Source organism: Phasianus colchicus, chromosome 17 (assembly GCF_987193195.1).
Source record: "Phasianus colchicus chromosome 17, bPhaCol1.hap1.1, whole genome shotgun sequence".
Lineage (NCBI taxonomy): Eukaryota > Metazoa > Chordata > Aves > Galliformes > Phasianidae > Phasianus > Phasianus colchicus.
Genome location: NC_143452.1, coordinates 1,345,548 through 1,365,886, shown reverse-complemented (window position 1 = coordinate 1,365,886; position 20,339 = coordinate 1,345,548). Strand labels below are relative to the sequence as shown.

The 20,339-nt window shown below is 41.3% G+C and overlaps 2 protein-coding genes across 6 annotated transcripts in view; both read right to left on the bottom strand.

Moving 5' to 3' along the window:
* Positions 1 to 20,339, bottom strand: part of CPNE1 (copine 1) — a 48,463-nt gene that overhangs the window by 26,832 nt on the left and 1,292 nt on the right. For 2 of the 5 annotated variants that reach the window (XM_090152259.1, XM_090152257.1), the window contains exon 2: positions 18,976 to 19,026. The exons of 2 other annotated variants lie outside the window; for them this stretch is intronic. The gene's annotated coding sequence lies outside the window, so the exon portion shown is untranslated. Of the gene's footprint in view, positions 1 to 18,975; positions 19,059 to 20,339 lie in introns of all 5 variants that reach the window. One more of the 5 variants, XM_090152258.1, reaches the window with a different exon arrangement.
* Positions 10,855 to 19,058, bottom strand: RBM12 (RNA binding motif protein 12). The gene is made up of 2 exons (XM_031605660.2): positions 18,976 to 19,058; positions 10,855 to 14,638 (listed from the first exon to the last, which is right to left on the bottom strand). Exon 2 carries the CDS (start codon positions 14,614 to 14,616, stop codon positions 11,974 to 11,976), a length of 2,643 nt encoding a protein of 880 aa, XP_031461520.2. The 5' UTR covers positions 14,617 to 14,638; positions 18,976 to 19,058; the 3' UTR covers positions 10,855 to 11,973.

The following is a 20,339-nucleotide window of genomic DNA, read 5'->3' as shown; positions in this document are numbered from 1 at the left end:
GACACCATTCTGTCAGACTGCCTCTCTGCTGCCATCTGTCATACAGCAACGGAATGGAATGGAATATTGATGGGAAGGCTCAAACTCTACTGCCATCCCACCAACATCTGCCTCTCACACTATGGGCCATCATCATAAAATAGGAGGCATTACTTTCAGCGCAGACATCATAGAAACAAGGATTCAGGATAAGAAAACCTGCAGTTTATTGCCACTTAATATCACTAATAAATCCTCATCAACTACATCCTTCTGCACACAACACTTACATTGCATCAGTGTACACCAAATATAGCGCATCTATTTAAGATCTCAGTTATAACTCCAGTTTCAAGTACCAACACATGCTCAGAAACAGCTACATTCAATGAAGTTATTTGGTACTGGACTGGCTGTAGCTTCTGCTTTCCATTCTGCTCACAAACAACACAAATGCCAGCAGTACTACCAGCACTATGTACCAGCAACAGCATCTTTCATCATTTACGCTCTGTACTTCCCAACAGCTCAATACACTCAGCATTTGTAACAAATTCCCAGTTAATAAATCTGACATTTACCAACCTAATGGAGCCTCCCTGTCTGCTGCTTAGTTTAATCTCATGTTATGCAGATATCACCTTAATTTCTTCAAAAAATTTCTGTTCTCCTCACATGATCCGTGTATCCAGACTGTCAGAAGTAGTGTTTCTCAGTTCAACTTTACTAGTTCAACTTTACTACTTCACCTCTCATAAGGCAGCCTGTAACATTTTGTGTTTCTATTTTGTGAAGTAAACACTGGTGTAGAGGTAGTCTCAACTCTACTTTCCAAATGTATTAAAACAAAAATCCTAATCCCATCTTATTTCCTGAGCCCTGTGAGGCCCTAGCAGAAACCATAAAGCTAGATTTGTATCAGCAGGAGCACTAAAACGCATCTTCATTTCAAAATGAGATGAAGATACTCCCATTAGTAAGATCACAGCCCAGGATGATTACCAGCAAATCCAGCCCCTCTGCAGCACGTCGGCTCTCCCAGGGGCCCCAGAGCACAGCACAGACCTCTGTGGAAAACTAACTGATTACCATCTTCCACCATTTGATTACCCAGAGGGCTGGAGAGGTGACAGGAAGGATTAGTGCTAGGAACTTCTGCAGACGGGTAATAGATCCCTGCTCTCTATACTGTGTTTCAAGTTATCTATCATCATGTATTTTGATGGACTAATCTCATATTTGTTAATAAGCTATTACAAATTTGACACAAAACTCCAACCAAATGCTATTCACTGAACAAAACATTAAAAACAGCTTTCTAGCCAAGGTGCTCTGGTCGCTTGATGCCATACTGATGGGTTACCCAACAGCTGAAGGGCTGGGAAGAGCACCCAGAAGGACAGGCACACAGCAGAAAGCTGATGGGTTTCATAGAACCACAGTACCACGGGATCCCCTCCTGTTTTGGAAGGGACCCACACGAATCACTGAGTCCAACACGTTGCGCTGCACAGCAGCGCCCCAACCCAACCCCTCCGGCTGAGGTTGGTGTCCCAGCGCTCCCCGAGCTCCAGCAGCTCAGGCCGTGCCCGCTGCCCTGCAGCCTGTGCCATGCCCACCGCCCTCTGGGCACGGCCTTTCCTGACCCCCAGCTGCCCCCTCCCCTGGCACAGCTCCGTGCCGTTCCGTCAGGCCCTGTCACTGTCGCACAGAGCAGAGCTCAGCGCTGCCCTCTGCTCCCTGTGAGGAGCCGCAGTCGCTGTGAGGGCTGCCTTCAGCCTGCTCTGCTCTGCGCCCAGCAAACCCAGCAACTTCAGCCACCCCCCACACATCTTGCTTTCTAGACCCTCCTCCATCCACAGCACTGGTCAGGCCGTACTGGCACAGAGGTGACCCAGCGATGACCAGAGGAGGGCAGGTTGGCAGCTGGGCACGCAGTGAATTCTTTCTGAGCTCTGAATTTGAATCCAAGCCACAGAAGAACACACTTATTGATGACTATGTGACTGCAGCACTACTGAATATACATGGAAGTTACGCTCTACTTCTACTTACTGAGCTGGCTCCAAGTGAGTCCTGAAGCTTCAGTCTCACCACCATAATTTTATTTTTTGTATCTACTGACCCACACACTGCAGTGGTGTTGTGGCAAACTGACCCCTGAGACATGCCCAGGAATAAACTGGAAACGGACAGCTCCAGTTGGTGGTAATACAAACAGCAAGCTTAGGACACTCTAAGAAGGTCCATTTAGTCATAACCAACTAGCTCAAAAGAAAGGCCTCTGTCCTCACTTGTATATTCTCCTTATTTCTGATGAGGTAAGGAGACTCTGATTAAAACATTAGCTTGAACCCCATAGCAATGCTGCTTATTGCAAACTAACACCTCAAAATAAAGCCTGCTACAAAGGCAAGAGCTACTTTTCCAAGTTCTCCACGTGACAGAAAAATCACTTCAAGGTTCCGTAACAGTTAGTAGCAGAATATCAAACAGACTTTCCTTTAAAAACTAAGCTAGAGCAAATTAGGGCTTTCAAGTCAATCACTGACTTGGCTTGAAGTAGAACAATAACTGCAACACTGGAATTGCTCAATAACTTCTCCCACCAAGTAAGATTCTTTCAATATTTTCCTTAGACCTTTATTCAGTTGCTTTCCCCTCCCTCCCCCCATGAGTCACAAAAATGACTGAAATGTTAAGAAGAACAGACTTACCAGCTCAACCACACTAACCTCTGTAATAATCCAACACACCACATCACAGAGCATCTTTTGCCCTTCTCAAGTAAGGTTTCACTCCTCCCCTTAGTGTTCTTAGCTATTCCCATGTCAGGCACAAACACATGAAGATTTTGTCCTACATCCCAATCTACCAATTAAGTTGGTTATGGCTCAGTCCTCCACTTTTGAGTCGGAACTCCTCAAGCAGAGATGGAAGACACCACCACATTCTTCCTCTATGGTTCATGTACACCACAACCCGGGCTGCAAGTACTGCAGCAAACCTCTTCTTACGCACACCCAACAATTCTGAGGACACCCCTTGGTGTCATTTTGTTCCCTTTAACATCTTGTACCCTTCCCAAAAGTCGTATCTAAAGCATCCCATTCTTCTTATAGAGCCTTCATGATTTCACCCACTCCCCTGAAAGCAGCCATGTTACACAGGTGACTTAATGCCATAAGTCAGTGACGTACATCTTTTTAGAATACTACACACAACAGAAACAGCTTGGCACCAAAATAAAGCTTTAAAAAGAAACAAGTCAGCAGTACATTTTACCAAAAAGCTTTGCTGCTTTACCAAATGGATTCATATAACTTAAGAATCTTAATGAAAACAGTGGCCACCACTTAGTGAAAAGTGAACCATGTTTCTTGCTTTTATTGGACTGAAAATTTATGACCAGAAAAGTTGAGATATCCCAAAGGAACCCTGGATGTTTTATTTTAGGTTGTCACTGCGCAGTAATGATTCCAGGGCAAGTTTTGACCTGGTAACGAGTAAGGACATAAAGCAGAAGGTATACCTATCAATGTGTCTCTTTATTCTTTATGTACTTTAATCTTAAATCTAGCTCCTATTGAAATACGATCTAGAAACAGATCCTGTACTACTACTCCTGCAAGGCTCATAAGAAAAATGATTTCTTAGATTTATTCTTTTAGATTTTCTTAGATCATTGCCAGTTTAGATTTTCTTGTGCCAATGCTGTTTTTCATCATTTTCTTTTTCCATTTGAGTAGGTTCTTTTCAAGAAAAAAATTCACAACCCCAGCACCTTTTTTGTCGCTTGATCACTACCATCTGCAGTGCTACATTTTCATTTCTTCATCCTAATTTATTGCAGAATAAGATGCTTCAGAAAAGAAAAACCTCCAAAGAGCCATCGCCACAAGAGCCTCATATCAAAGGAAAGGATAAGGAAAGTAAAGGAATTCCCTTTTTTTCCTCTTGCCCATTCAGACAAATGACAGAAGGCTGAATAAAGAGAAGTGCCAGGAAAGCACAAGGCATTTACCTTCCATCCCTTTTCTGTCCTCCAGATCCAATGCCTCCTGTCAGCCTACCTTCCCAGAAGCATGAAGTCAGCCAGTATAGCTGCAAATGCAAGCTGCTCCACTTATCTCAGCACTACTGGTTCAAAACAAACATACATTCTCCCATTATTTAGAAGACAGATTCCACAACTGCAATCAGAACTTCAGGTGCTTCTCCTGACTGCTCCCTATATATACAGCACTGATTCTCAACTTCTTCCCTAAAAACCGGTTGTCTTTGAATTGTTGCAAAAGGGGTTCCCACATCCTTCAGAAAACATTCAGGCCTCTGCAAACTAAGATACTAAGAACCATTTAATGTCCATACTAGTAAGCCTTGGATTCTCTCATGCATATCTTTATTTTCTCAAAGTCGAATAAATAGCTAAAATAACATTTTTAGTAAGTATGATCAAACAAAGGGAGCGGTAAGTATTTTCAGCAACACAACTATTATTTGATGATTATAATAAAGTAAATTTACCAGCTGTAAAAGCATGAATTGAATTACATTCTCCTTGTAGCTAACATGGAGTTACCACCATTAGGCGGAACCTGGAAAACAAGTCACAAATTGCAGCTCCTCTGGGCACCAGAGATGGAATGGCAGAATGCCCAAGTCAGGCAAGAGGTCAGGACAAAACATCAGAAGGTTCAGCAAGCTAACTTTGTTCAAAAGATTCTCTATCAACAGAGCTTTTATCTGTACCTAATGCAGTAACAGAGAGATTTGAAGAAGGATCACAAAACGATAAACCTGCATGTTTTCTTTTTTTACACACAAGTGACCCTGGACTGTGCACTGCTCTTTAAAAGCATTCAAAACAACAATTCGCCCACCCTTTCAAGACTAAACAAGGGAGAATGGGATGTTACACACTTCTTCCACCTCATCGTGGGATGTGCAGAACTTGGTTACGGGTATCACTCTCACCTTCCAGTGTGCAGTAACTATTATGTGACACTATGGTCATATTCAGCCAGGCTGCCACACAAATCCAGCTCGTATGTCACAGAGATACATTATGTGAGGACTACTATTAGGATTTTTATTACATGATAGTTTAAGTTTTATTGTCTTTTTTTTTTTTTAAACAAAGTATTTCTGGTATCAGGAAAGTTACTCATTGCTGTCTTAAATTTGCTTTTTTTTTTTTTTTTAAGGCATAAAAAAGGACAAATTTTAACACAAGAAACTTAATGCTAAAGCACAAGCTGTTGAGTACATCAAAAACTTGTCGCATTCTTCTTCCTGCTGCCAGAATAATTAAGAGCAGCTAAATAATAACTTATTCAAAGCAGTAGCATGATATCTTGCTTGCACTGCAAGGAAGAAATGCTATTTGGATTAGCAGATAAACAAAAATATGGTGTCAGTTACCCAGAAGTCTGGATTAGAGTCTGGATGAAAAACATCCTCTGTGCAATACATCGTTATGGTGGTATGTGCTTTCTCAGATATACTTATCTATCTTCTCTTTAAGGTGCCACAGAAGCATGATGTGTGCCCAAAATTCTCTTATGTTCACATAGGCAGTATTGCAGAAGTGAAGAACATGTACAGTTGTCTCTGAATATCTTTGAGCAGAACTGACCATGAAAAATAATTCTGATTGACAACCTAAGAAAATGTAAGAGTTTGTGAAGTACTCAGGTTTAACTGTCCCTACTAACCAACAGCAAACCACTTAGATTACATACTTCACATTCCACCATTAATAAATTTCAGATTCATTTAGCAGTTTAACTGGCTACTCACTGTTCAGCTCAGTGCTAAAGTATCTGAGCCACAGATAATTTTCATTAGACTTTAAGACATCACTTGGTGTTTCTCCTAAAGCCAAGGTGAAAATTTTGCCACAACTTTAATCCTAATAACATTTCACTGATGTGAAAGCTAACACTTCATTAACTTGAAACACTGACACATTATCACCCTGCACACACTTACCTGGCCTCTTAAAAGCACTGAGGTCCATAGATAAATAACCGTGTGCTGTGACACCCACCCCTGTATTCATACAGGACTAGCCCTATAGACACAAGTCTCTGTAGCAATGCTGTAACACAGCAGGGGAATCCACGACAGGTCAATTAGTAATACTTAATTCCACCTCCCCTCCACTCTGTGGAGCAAGGGCTTCCCTGCTTTCAGTCAAAGAACTGCTAGTGCCTGATTTTACTTCCATTAGCTCTTTGTTTTTGCAGTTGGTTGCATTTAGCTTTCCTCAAGAACACAGGATTTATACATATTGTTCTCTTATTAGAGACATTTGGCTAACAATGAAACAGCATAAGAAACCAGCATTTAATTTTGAGTTGAGCTTCCTGTTCAAACAAGTAAGGAATTTTCACATTCCACATCCGTTGTCCTGTCAAAACAAGCAGCCACACTTTGGTTATACTGCTGAAAACAACAGCTTTGAAAAAGCTGACTTCATGGAGCACATTCTGGCAGATGTCATCACAGCAGCTTGAAATCTCAGTAAGCAATAGTAGCCCTGTGAGTTTTATTAGAAAAAACATGCAAAATTAAGTACAAGAAATTTCTGAAGTATGTTAGGTTCTGTCTATACTGCTATTTTCCCTAAGTCCACCTTGATTTCCAAGCAGCTAGCAGGCATTTCTAAGCTTTCTATTGTCACACTGGGCAAAGCTATATCCACATAACTGCATATAGTGAGAATTGATTGAAATGATACTCATTGGTTGGATCTACGAAACAGCTAGCTGGAAGCTCTGCCTAATTTCAGATGGTCAGAAATAAGAGTTATCATTCTATGGATTCTTTACGACACTGTAACTACAGTAGGAATATTTCAAAAGGTCACCAGACCTCAAAAAGCAGCAACATGTCCAAAAAGTCAAACTAAGCCAAGCAAGGGAGTTTCAGGCAGGATCAGAACCTGTCTCTCCTGTGCAAATCTGTCAAGTCCTAATTTTCCATCTTGAAATCACAGGGAAGCTGTACTCCCCCAACCATGTATGGGAAAGGTAAAGAAAATGCACCTTGGACTCTAATGAAGCAGTAACAAAACTTAGGTCAGAATTTGCCTGCTGACTTCTGTCCTAAGTTGCCATGCTATGTACACACACAAAAACAGAAGAATGACAACACAGGAAGCTTAACAGAAGCAACTGTCCGTGGGTGAAGAGTCCCATCTAAACCATCCATCACCTGCGAACCACCACTGGTGTTTGAGCTGGAGCCATGGAAAAGAAACGCATCCAGGGCTACTCAATTTTTCCATTTGATATTTATACCCGCAAGCGAGAAGCTTCCAAGTCAGGACAGTGGCAAGTGCTCCAAGCACAAACAACACCCAAACACATTCCACATAGGAACAAAACTCTGAGAAAATTACATTCATCTATACAGAAAACAAGCTCGAGCATACCTACCTGATCATACGTATAAGTTAGTGAAAGAGCAGGGAGCTCAGTACGCCGCCGCAAGCTTTAGTCAAATACATACCACCAATTGATTCTCTTTCTGTGGGAAAGCCAAGTCTTTCACCAACAATCATGTTCTCACTGCTGAAAACCGATATGAAAAGCTCCCCTGAGGTTACTGTTCCTTCAGAAGCATTTATCAGACAGTTTCACTTCCTCTTCCCCAGGGAGGAAGAGCCATTTAACTATACACAACTACTGTGGTTTTCCCAAAGCCATGCAAGCCATACACCCACAGATCAGCAAACTGCAATGGGGCAAAGACAAGCATTTTTCCAGCAACGCTGCTGGAAACTGTGCCCAAGGCAGAGTTTCTGAAAAACCTCTCACAAGAACAGAATTTAAGGTAACTATTTCCTATTATACCAGCCCGGTTTCAGAACTGCTTCCTTCCAACAATTATCTTACCGAAGTTAGAAGTTGACCTCTCATTTGCACTCGTCTTTGTCTGAAAAGGAACTGCAATCCTCTGGTTAAGGGTCTAACCTGTGTATCTGAATAATCATTCAGAAACATCTGCTCTCAATGAGTGGTTTGTAGTCCAAACAGTGGCTTTAAGAGGCTCAGAACATCAAGTTGTTCCCTTTTTGTAGTCTGGAAGGCCAACATGGTTCAGAGGCGCACAGATCTCAACCAGCAGTGAAGCCCAGCAGCACTCACTGCTGCATGTGGCTTTGGAACCACATGAACTGACTGAGGATCACTGATGTTGTGATTTACAGTTAGCACACCACGTGTCTGAGAATGGGAAGAAATATATAATTACATTCTCTAGGGTCTGCAGTCTTCATGGCACCAACACAGCCTCAGAGAGAAACAGTTCCATGCAGGCAACAACTTTGTTAAGGACAGCCTGACCAGCTTAGCAGAACTGACCAGCAGGGACATTCTTTACAAAGCAGACCCTCAGCATCACCTGAAGCAAACCTAGCCTTTGTTTTTGCACTGATCTTCCTTTCCACTCACAACAAATTTTGAGCAGACATTCAAGGAGAACATTAAACGCTATGAAATGAACATTTATTTCATAAAGTACCTTTCCCTTTTCTTACAACCTGCAAAGCCTCAAGTTTCTAAGTCTACATTGAAAATGCGGCAATAACACTAACACCACTTCTTTGCTGACAAAGCTTTTGCCAGGGGCATCACAGAGTTCAGCTTTGTTTAAAAAATATGGTCGTAACATCTGTGTAACTGCTGGAAAACCTCAATGTTACACTGTCATCTGGCTGTTAAAATTCATATATGTGGGTCACAACTTAATTGCTGAATAATTTTTAAGTCATACTCTTTCTTGTGAAAGAGATGATCTGTTAAATGAACACAGTTTTTGACATGGTATGTATGTAACACTACATCACTTTTACAAGCAGTGCTTAGATACTAGCACTTAAAGGAACTGTTGAGGATGCCAGCACAGCCACTTAGATAACACAGGTTAAGTACCTTCTTCCCTTAACGCGAAGGCACAGCAGCAGTTGCAGTGACTGCACATTCCAACCAGGCTGAGGACGTCAGCCCCTGGCATCGAAGTCACAACAGCTGTGGATTTACGTAGTGCCCATCAGCTGATTGTTTCTACTGTTATCCCCACTAGCAAACAGCCTGGAAGTGTTTGAGAGTGCAGTTACATACCTTGCACAGTGGAGACAGGACCTCAGAGGTCCAACCCTCTATTTAAGGCTGTTTCTTTTGCAGATGTTTACACGTATGAAAAATTTTATCACATTGAGTTCCATGATCTGTTAAAAGCAGAGTATCCTCCACAGTTTAACACCGTGTTCATTTTAAGGCTGCTTCTACCATGAAAGTGAGCTGTTACAGCAAACTTCTGATATTTGCAAGAGACACTCAATAGCCAGCTTTTCTCTGTATGTGTTTTAAAAGATCAATTGTAACCGTTTGGGCAACAGTTATATTGTTCATACTACATACTGAAATCATATGCATGCTAGGACATCCTATTCTCCCCAAGAACCTACATCATTCCTCATTTACACTAAAAAAAAAAAAGCACCAGCTACTTGGGAATTGAAGAGCCTGCTCCTTGCCCCAAATCCTTCATTTCAGCATTCCATCCATGTCCATGTTCCCAACATCAATGGATTTTTGTATGCACTTTGTGGTTTGTTTAAGACAAGCATTTAAACATCTTCAGACCATACAGAAAATCAAGAATCAGAAGATTATTTCCAAAATAAACCTGCTCTTTTAGAAAGCCCAAAGGAAAAGGCACACCACAAGCATGTGTCACAGAATATGCCATGTCTAATGCAAACACCAATAACCCTGTATCCATTACCAAGAGGATCAAGGAACATGAAATCAAAAGAAAGTAACACAAAACTGTGCATCTAATTCCAGACACCTGTAGTTTAATTACATTTCACAACAAGGCAAGCATTGCTGTGATTCATTTGAACGTGAAAAGCAGTTATCACCAGTTTCCGCAAATCAACACACTAAAACATCTGAAAGCAGTTCTGTGAACAATTAAGCCAAGTTTTCCTTTTCGGTCATTTTATTCTAATGTGAAACATGAAGAAACAAGCACCCAAATAAATCCAATATAGTATGAAACTTTAATAAAAGTTGTTTAAAAAACAAAGAGCAAAATTTTTAAAATAAACTGAAAAGCTTGACTCCTAATCACACATCTTTCTGACATCAGCAAGAGTACTTTCAGACTTTCAAAGAGAAAAAAAACAAAAACAAAGATCTGCTGTTGAAACATTACTCCCAAAGACTGTTGAAACGCATAATATGAAGCTTCAGAGACAGACAGCTTTATTAACAGGAGGCTTAATTTTAAACAGTATATACAAATCACATGACTTTTCCAAAGTTGGGACCACCTAGTAACCTGTCAAAACAAAATTATGCTAATGAATTACAGAAGCATCTGTGTAATGCAACCGCCTCTTTATTGAAGTACACCTTTATACAATCCTTCCACACATTCCTGTACTGGGGAATCCTCTCGGGATGCAGCGCCGCACAGGTTTCCAAAGCTCTCCTACACACCACGGGAATAAAACTGTTGCCACTTGCACCTCTCAATTTTGCCTGACCATACACTTCAGTGTTCCGTGATAGGCAACACCAAAAGGCACTGTTTTTCCTTATCCAAAAAATAAAATAAAATAAAATAAAACAAAACAAAGCAAAAACAGTTTAAAGATTGCTATGTTTAAGTACAATGATTTGCAGGGAATAGTGGGATTTTTCAGGCAATGCCCCCAATTTGAAAAATTTATCATCAGCCAAGCAAGGATGAACCAAAAATTTCTATACTTGTCACTCGTGTTATTACTTCCTTTCCAATTTTCCATGAAAGGGTTTTACTGTACAGCAAAGAAAATGGCAACTCTTTACAGACTTGGAATACAACAACAGCACAAGTTTATTGCAAAAATATAAACTCAGTATTTTCAAGTTTTGGAGAAAAATAAATTTTTATCTCTCAATTCACCCATAGCAGTAATTCATGACAGAGTTGCTGAAGATAAAAGCTTCTTTCACATATAAACTAATTTAAAACTTTAGCTGGACTCCAATCTTCAACTAATAATCACCGCTTTGGTTCTCTTAGCAGAGACTCTACGTAAGGAGGTCAAGAGACACGTGAGAAATACAACATCAATATCCAACTAGTGTCAAAGATCCTATCCCAAGTGATTCATGTAATCCTAACAAATCAAGCTACTTAAACAATAATGAGCATTTTCAAGTTGTTACTTCTACTGCAAATGTTTTAAACGTACTATAAAACTCATATAATGTTTGAGGTTAGCTATACTCGTGGCAAAAGTCTTATTCTGCACAGTTATAATTGCAATATATAAATAACTAAAGGTTATTCCACAAAGAACAGCTTGAATTTTACAGAACGATTCTGCTCATACTTATAGGAATTAGTTTGGTAGACACATCAGCAATGGGCATAATTCAACTGTTCATACAGTGAGAATCTTGGAAAAAATAAAAATACATACACAAAACAATTAATCTGTGTACACTCAGAATTCGTTCAGTTGCAGAGTAAAATCAGGACTTTAAACAAAGCTTTGACCTGTAAACAAAGCAAATTCAGCCAGCTTTTAACCAAATCTAGAAATAGCTATCTATTTTACAATGGCTTGCAAGAACACTCACTGAAGAGCTTCACTGACTTCATCTATTTCCCTTATCCGAAACTACGAAAAACCAGCCAAGGTTCCTTGATAAGCACTGTGTCCAGCATAGCTCACCAAACGTCTATGATGAAAAATGACCTGCCTACCTTCTCCACACGTTTGTACGGGAAAATCCACTGCGCGTGTATCCTTGCAGTGTTTCTTCTGTCACGGCTAACGCAGTGCTCTGTCTTATCAAAACAAGTCTGGTTTACAATTTAAACAATCCACAGGTTCTATCCTGGAAATACTATAAAAACCAATCCGGATGCATTTATCACAGCACTATGAATACCTATTCTACAACTACTCCGTATTAACAGCTACCCTAAAACAAGCTTTACTTTTCTTGAGCCTATAGGCCTGTCATTTAAATCAACGACTGCTGCCATCGCTTCATCACGAGACTCAAATGCAACCATCGCTTCTCCCGTGGGCATGCCTTTTTCATTGTATTTTAAGCACACTGAACCAGGGATCACTTGGTAACCATAAAAGAAATCCAAAATTTCATCCACAGAAACAGTGAAGGGCATATTTTGCACTTTAATGACGGTTGGTCCTGGCTTCCCAGACCCCGTTCCAAAACCTGGGGGTCCACTAATATGTATATTTCCCGGTCCGGGTCCGAATGCGGGAGGCCCACCTAAATGCCCAAGACCACCAGCAATTCCTGGAGGACCACCAGCAAAGCCAGGGGGTCCACTTAGATTGCCAGGACCGTTACCAAAATTCTGAGGGCCCCCTCCAAAACCCGATGGTCCACTCAAATTAGCAGGACCGCCTGCAAAACCTGGGACCTCAATACCTGCACCGGGCAAACCAGCGCTTGCAACCGCAGGTATTCCCGGTCTAGCATCAGGAAAGCCACCTATTCCAGGCGGTGGCAGAGGCGGACCGAACGTGCCAGACCCACTAAAGTTACCAGGGAAATTGAACGGAGGCCCGTTGTTTGCATCCTTAGGATTTCCTCCCAAGAAGGCATGCTCATCTCCAGCAGGGGGCTGCGCTCCCGGCACAGCTACATTTCCTTGTATTGGTATTTTCAGGATTTTTTTCCCTTGAGACGGTGGGTTTCTCTCAATATCTCTCATTTCTTCTACAGTAATCAAACGTAAAACAACATCTCTTCCATTCAGCTTTTTACGGTGCAAACGCTCTGCTTTACGAGCATCATCTTCAGCTTTGAACTGAACCAGTGCTTGTCCTAAACCTTGCCCATTATTATCAACAAGAATTTGTACAGAGTTTTCTTCTACTGCCAGTCCCTCTAGAAACTGAAGAATTTCCATTTTTGTTATATTGTACGGAATATTAGATATATGTGCACACAGCTTTGGTGAGCCTGACTCCGCCTCAGCATTCATGATGATTTCTCTCTGGTCATAGTTGAAATTCTGCAACCGTTTACGAATCAGATCTATCTTTTCTAACATTGCCTTTTTAGTAATTGGATGAACTTGAATAAAACGATTCCCTATGTACTGCTTATGATGACACAAAGCTGCTTTGTAATCAGCTTCATTCCTGAACTCCACAAAACCCTCCCCAATTGCCTTCCCATTAGGTCCATAAGCTATATAGATGCTGTCTTCAACTATATCCAGCTTTTTAAAAAAATCGATCACATGCTTGTTCTCCGATTCAAAGGGAAGACCTTTTAAATAAACACAGAAACCCTGTTCGTGGGGAGATCGTGACCGTGATCTCTTCTGTCCGCTGGGAGATTTGGACCTAGAATGAGGCTGTGGAGGAGGAGGGTGTGGTTGCCCAGAAGGGCCCATGGTTTGCTTGAACATTATGTGGCCTCCGGCAGCCACCCACTGTCTCTCTGTTGCAGGACTAACTTCAACATACCGCTGAATCATCAGCATTCTGTTTCGTTTCAGTGCTTCAAATGTATCTTGAGGAGAAAAAAATTTCACTAGTCCATTTCCATTATTTCGACCTACATGATCCTTCAGCATATGGATCGCATCCACACGGAGGCCAAGGAAAAATTCTTTCACATCAGATTCTGTCGCAGAAAAGGGCATTCCATGAATGCTGACATACAAATCATCCGGATTGATTGGAATTGGTTTGACACTACTTTGAGAATTCATCTGGATAGGATTTACAGGATTCATGGGACCAATAAACAATGGATTCAAGCCGCTGTTCATATTCACTGCTGCTCCAGACCCATTCATTCCAGTGGGTAAAGGTGCTACAGGCGGAGGATTCAGAGGAGGCATTCCTGATATGGGAGGTATAGGTGTCATTGGGGGTACTGGGGGCACTGGGGGTATCGGTGGGACCGGAGGAACAGGAGGCAGTGTGGGTACGGGAGGAGGAACAGGAATTGGAGGAATAGAAGGCATTGGAGGCAAAGACGGCATAGCTGGAATAGGAGGGATCGGTGGAGGAGGTACTGTGTTCATCGGGGATGCTGTACTGGGTATAGTTGAGCTAAACGTGGGGCTACCAAAAGTATTTCCAAGATTTGGAGGTGCAGTCCCCATACTGGCAGTAGAAAATGTGGATATGTTTTTATTGCTCTCATGCACAGTAGTGGAAGCTGTTACTACGCTAGGAGAAGGATTATTAAAGTTAGGTACAGTAGTAGGCAAGTTAACCCTTCCACTCATCCCAGAACTAGGAGGTGGTCCCGACCTGCTAGCATTTGCTGGCGGCATATCTAGATTAGCAGTTTCAAAACGTCTACGGCTGAGCTCTATCATGTTTTGCATTTCAGTTTTACTGCTCAGTAACAGTGTTACTTTTGACCCTTTAATTGTACCACCTGTGCGCATCATACCAAGCCTTGCATCTTCATCAGTGGCAAAAACGATGAAAGCCTCACCCAGTTCACCCCCTACAATATGCACGCCCCCATCGGGAATGGTCAATCCAGAGAAGAAGTGGCGGATGTCCATGGTCCCCGCCACAATCGGGAGACCTTGCAAGCGGATGACCACAGCCATGCTGCGCTGAAACAACACACACCTGCAGATGAGAAAAGGCAACGGCTATGTCAGACTACTGTTTATGGCACCATGCAATTACCTACAGACCCCATCTACTATATTTGTTTACATACTCCTAACAACATCTTGTAAAAATTAAGCACGTTCATATTCCAAGTTCCTGGTTCGTATTTACTTCCCACAGACTGAAGTATTAAGCATTAACCAACATAATTTGCGTACATTTTGCACTAGAAATTCCAAAATATCTTATACCAAGACCCACGAGCATCAGTGCAAAAAGTAAAAATTATAACCAAAGGGAAAAAAGCACACCTGGGGAGCAGCAAAAATCAAAAGTATCATACCCATATCTGAACATTTGATGGAACATAAGCAAGATTTATTTACCCAAGCAAACAAAGCCAAGTAAGCATACTGATATAACATAACTGATAGGGTATTCACTGTACCTGGCAAAGTGACTGACAAAATTTCTGTACTACTATGGGCAATCAACTGCTCTCTTTTCCATTTAGGAAGGAATTTTATCTCCTGCCAGGTGATGAGGGCTGAGAATATACAGCAGGTTACGAACAGATATCATTATGGATATCAGTGTCAATCACATGTCCTTATGAGGGCCGTCCAGATTTTTCTCCTACCAAAAGCAGGAGGTCTAATTAACAGTAAAACAAGCAGCTATAAGCTGTACCAAGACATTTTGTGATTCCACAGAGCACACCTAAACTAGATTGACATGTATGCATCTTCTAGGTAGACAGCTGGCCTTTAAACCTTCCAGACTGAAGGAGTAACTTTTTAATAGTTGTAGACATGCTGTCTAATATTATACTTTCAGTCTCTGGCACAAGTAAATTACTTCCAATAACCAGCTGAGGTTACTGGAAGCTTAAGATCAATCCTGACCCCGTGAGGTCACATCAGAAGTTCAAGATAAAAAAAAAAAGGGAGGTAATTCTCACTTATTTTCAACATGCCTTCTCTCAAGCCTCTAAAAGCATCATAACAATACCAACACATTAATTCACCAGTTCAGAAGGCAGACTCTTACTCTAAACACTCAGCAGCAGTACCTCGTTTCCATTTGAACTGCTTCATCTCTTCCTGACCTCCCAGAGCACAGGCCAGTTCAGTAACTGTACGGAAGAGCTCTAAGGCTCCCATTAGTCACATACAAATGGTGTTAAAATACTCATTAGGCCTTCGAAATCAAGAATGAACCAGATGACACATGCAACACCAGGAGGCAGAGCACCACCAAAGAGACCACCTTTTGGCAACATACCAAAGCTATGACCAACTGACAGCTAGTGCTCAGCACTGGTATTCCTTAAGTACAGTATCCCAAGTTTCAGCCAGCTACATTTGCCTGCCTAAGTCTTCCAGAACTCTTAGCATGGAAGCACCAGAAATGCATTCTGACCCACTAGATAGAACCAGTACCCAACAATTTAACAACAATTTAACAAGGCTGAATTCAGTACTTAATGAAAATAAGGCTTAATTATTCTACATGGAAGAAAATTCTTTCGTTTGCATGACAGGACCTCAGGTTACTCAAATGGAGTAACGGACTTAAATACATCGTTTTGTTGCCCGTAAAACAGAGAGAACCTCTCCCACACACCAACAACCTTGTGCAACACACAGTATTACAGGGCAGGAGCCATGTGAGGAGCCCTCCTGTTCCTCAAGCAAACAGCAGAGAAGCCCCCAGCACAGCATCAGCTCTGCAGCTGCTCCCACTGCAAACGAGTGCCTGACTCCTCACTGGGCCAATCTGAGCAAGAGAATTCAGCTTCCACAACAAATATGAAAATGTGACAAATCAGCCTCTACAAACCACCAGGAAACCCACTTCATCAGGGGGTGCAGCAACAGAAAAATATGCACTCAGCCTCAAGGATTCATTTCTGAAAACCAACTTTCCCTACTCGCTGCAAGGTAACTGACAGAACACGTGGCATCCATCTCTTCTAGGCACACTTACATTTCACTCAATAATAACGTTCACTGCCCAATCATTTTCCAACAGCAACAAGAAAGTGGTCCACGTGAAAAATAAACAGAACAAAGCAGGAACTACCTATGCTAAGTACGCATCCAAGAAAGCACACCAGGCTTTTTGCACTGTTAGAACTGCAGTATTTTTCAACAATTCTGCAGATTTCAATTTGCCCACTATCAACAGCCAGCTCTGAAGCTGAAGTTAAAATGAAAATTCTGCTTACTTTAAGGAAGCCACACTAACTGCAATTGCAAAACGTTTGTTTACCTCATTACCTCAAAGCTACAGGATTGCTTTCTAATTAGTTGATCCACTGGCAACCAAGGGGTATAAAAGTATCCCTTGCACCTACACTTGTAAAACTAGGATAATAATAACAGTAAAACTTGTATGTTCTGCATTACACAAAGAAATAAATTTCTGAAGTTTTTTATGCATCACAACTCAGACATTTCAAGTTTCTGCTGTTTAGTGCAAGATTACTTTCTCATGGTCACTTCCTTACAACAACCTGACATGGCTGTGAGTTCAACATTGGCAACCTTTCTTCCCAGATGTGCTGCTGCAGAAGGCACACGGGCAGAGCTGACAGCTCGCAGGCAGCCACGCTTCCTGATGGTTCTGGGAATCCAGCCCAGAAGGCACATCAACAGATAAGGCTACAAGAACTCTTGAAGACTTCAAGCATTCAAACACTGATAAAGCTTCTGGGATAACACAAAGTCTCAAGCTCACATTATATTCAAAGCTTCATTAAAAGTGATAAAAAGTATCAAAGTTTTGTTACTAAGCATGCTATCTAGGCTCACTGCATAGTTACTGCCACAAGAACACAAATAGCTGCTTAGGAAGTTGACTTGCCAAAAAAACGAGTCGTAATGACCTCAGCCTAACTGATTCCACATGTGATACAAAACAAGTGCTCAATATTAAGCAAAAGCTAATGGTGGCATGACATAAACAAAAACTTTAAGGACTAAGTCAAATATTTTTGGCAAAAAGTATTTTATTAACTCAAAACATAACTGCTGCAAAATTTATCAGGATTTCAGTGTTTTAAAAAAAGCATTAATTTTGCTTCTGTGATTTAAAGAAAAAAATCATAAGGCAGTAACAAGACGGCCAAATTCCACATTCATAAGTCAGATTTATTTCCAGGTGCACTGAAGAGACAATAAGCAACTTGTGCCAACTTTCACACTAACCATAACAGCACAGCCTGCTCACGTACTGCCACGTTTGCTTCCTAAAGAGCAATGTAGGTGCAGAGGCAGCATATCCAGAAGGGGTTCTGCCCGCTGCCAGGCTCTGCGCCCAGCTGCCAGAGCTGCTGCTCCTCAGCTACTTCATGCACAAGTGCTCTTCCACTGTTACCTGAGATTGTCTTGCAGAGAGACTTTATCCCAAAGTAACACGAGAAAAAAGCCATTCCCAGTAACAGCGCAAAGTCGGAAGGGGAAAGTAAAAGCCTGCCTACAATTAACCCAAGTCTTTTGATGAATCTTGACACACAGCATTCTCAACATGCTCTTAAAACGCTGATGTTAGACTAGAGAAGTGGCAATGTTACTTCCGTCTGTGTGCTGGTCAGTAAGACCAGGAGGAGGTCAGTAAGCAGGAGGGCTGGGTCACAAGCAGGAACTGACGCGATACCACAAGAGCAGCAGTTCTAGATGCGTAATTCTTCTCAAATCAAAGCAGGTTTAGAAGATTCAATTCGTTCCCCGGGGAGCATTAATGTACAATACCTATATGGCACACGCATAATGTATCTAGCAGTTGTTGGATGAAGAACTGAAATGACATTCTAGCTGTAGGAAGATTTTGAAGTACCTATGCTGAGACTGTCCAGCAATTCCTACAACTGCAGGCTACAGGGTTTTCCTTGTTATTTTCAATTTACTTTTTTATGTTAAAGTTAACTTGTTAGATTAGGGAAGGTTTGAATTAGCTCAGAAATGACTGTCTGATACTTTTAAATGCTGCAAAACTTCATCAGAGCCAGTTACTGTACATTTCCATGCTCTGATAGCTGAAGACAAGCAGACCTGCAGACTACAGAGAACTAGCTACGTTTTCAAACAGAGCAAAATGACTGGAAGAGCATTACAGACTGCAACATGCTGATGAAATAACAAAACTTGAGTATGGCAGAAAACTCTATTCTGTGAGCACACCGCTGCCAGAAGGACCACCACCAGTGGGAGTCAAAAGAAAAAGAACTCCTATGGATAATTTGACCCAAACGGTTTGATATCGAGTCAGGGATTCCAGAAGCTTTAATTATTTATTAAGATATACTCAATATGCATAAAAAAAGAAGTCTTCAATTCGAAGTCTCTTACCTGCAAAGACAGATGTTTTTTTCTTAACAAGTAGCAGAAGCCAAGCCAATCCTGTGGGCAACCAATTAAAACCAACTTTTAGACTGCAATAAAGAATAAATGGAGGCAAAAATCAATGCAGGCAACACAACAGCAGTAACAGTCCACAAAGAACTGTATATACAGAAAGTTCAAACCTGCAACCACCACAAGGAACTGTGACATACAACACACAAGAGTAAGAGTGCATTTTCTAATACCTTCTCCCTGTATTTCAATAACTGCATTGCAGTTCCCACACAGTTTGGGACGTGAATATGCCTTCGACAAAACATAGTAAGAACCACAAAACATTCGAAGAATCTTTCAAGTTTCCCCATTTCCAACAGATGAGCCAATCGCTCTTTCAAAAGCAAAGATTAGAAATCAAATACTTGACAAATCCGAATTTTCACAAACCCTTGCTCCATCAGTAACACCAGCAGTCCTTCCTCCAACTGTGCATTTTCTAATTCCAACAGAGCAACACACATCACATCTCTAAGCCTCCCTACAGACCCTCCCCAGGAGCCAGGCCAAATGATGAAAACAGGCACCGCTCACAGCCACCTCCAGCCAGCACCTGCACAGAGCGCACTGTAAGACCTCCCTGCTGATGTACGGTACTTTCACTCGTAATCTGCTGTTTCATAATCCATATCCTGACCAAATGCCCAGGTTTTTCATCCTTGAAAGTACAAAATGTCTTCCTGGGATTACAACTCAATAAAAAAATAAAACAGAGAGAGCTGAACATTTTACAAGGCAACATATACATTCGGTATTTTAAAGAAGGGATGGAAAGCCTCTTCCTCTTTCAACACTTCGTATACAACCCCATAGCGAAGATTTCCTTCTCTGGAACGTTACCCAGAAAAGAACTACTCCAAGAACAAACACCTGTCTGCTCCTCAGACAACCCAAACATGCAGTTTGCTGTTATGAGTACCATTATCAAAATGAAATTACAAAGAATTACAACTAGACCATCCACAAACTCCCTGGCAGAAGGAATCAAGACGAGCAGATATATACACAGATCTTCAAGGACATTTAACAGCAGGCTTACAAGTAAGAGATACAACTATGCTTTTCAGATTTTTATTGAAAACGCATATAAAAAATTAAGACTGGTTTCATATTAAAACCTTAAGAAAAATCAGGCAATCCTACAGTGAAGGGATTCAATTATACTCTTTCATATCTTGCAGTTTCAATCAGCAGTATACAAGGCAGGTAAGAACGTAACCACCTGAAAACCAGTTTCATGCAAGACCACATCTGCTTCCTGGAACAGATAAATCTGTTGTGCACAAAGAACATTTCCCCAAAAAATTATTTCAGAT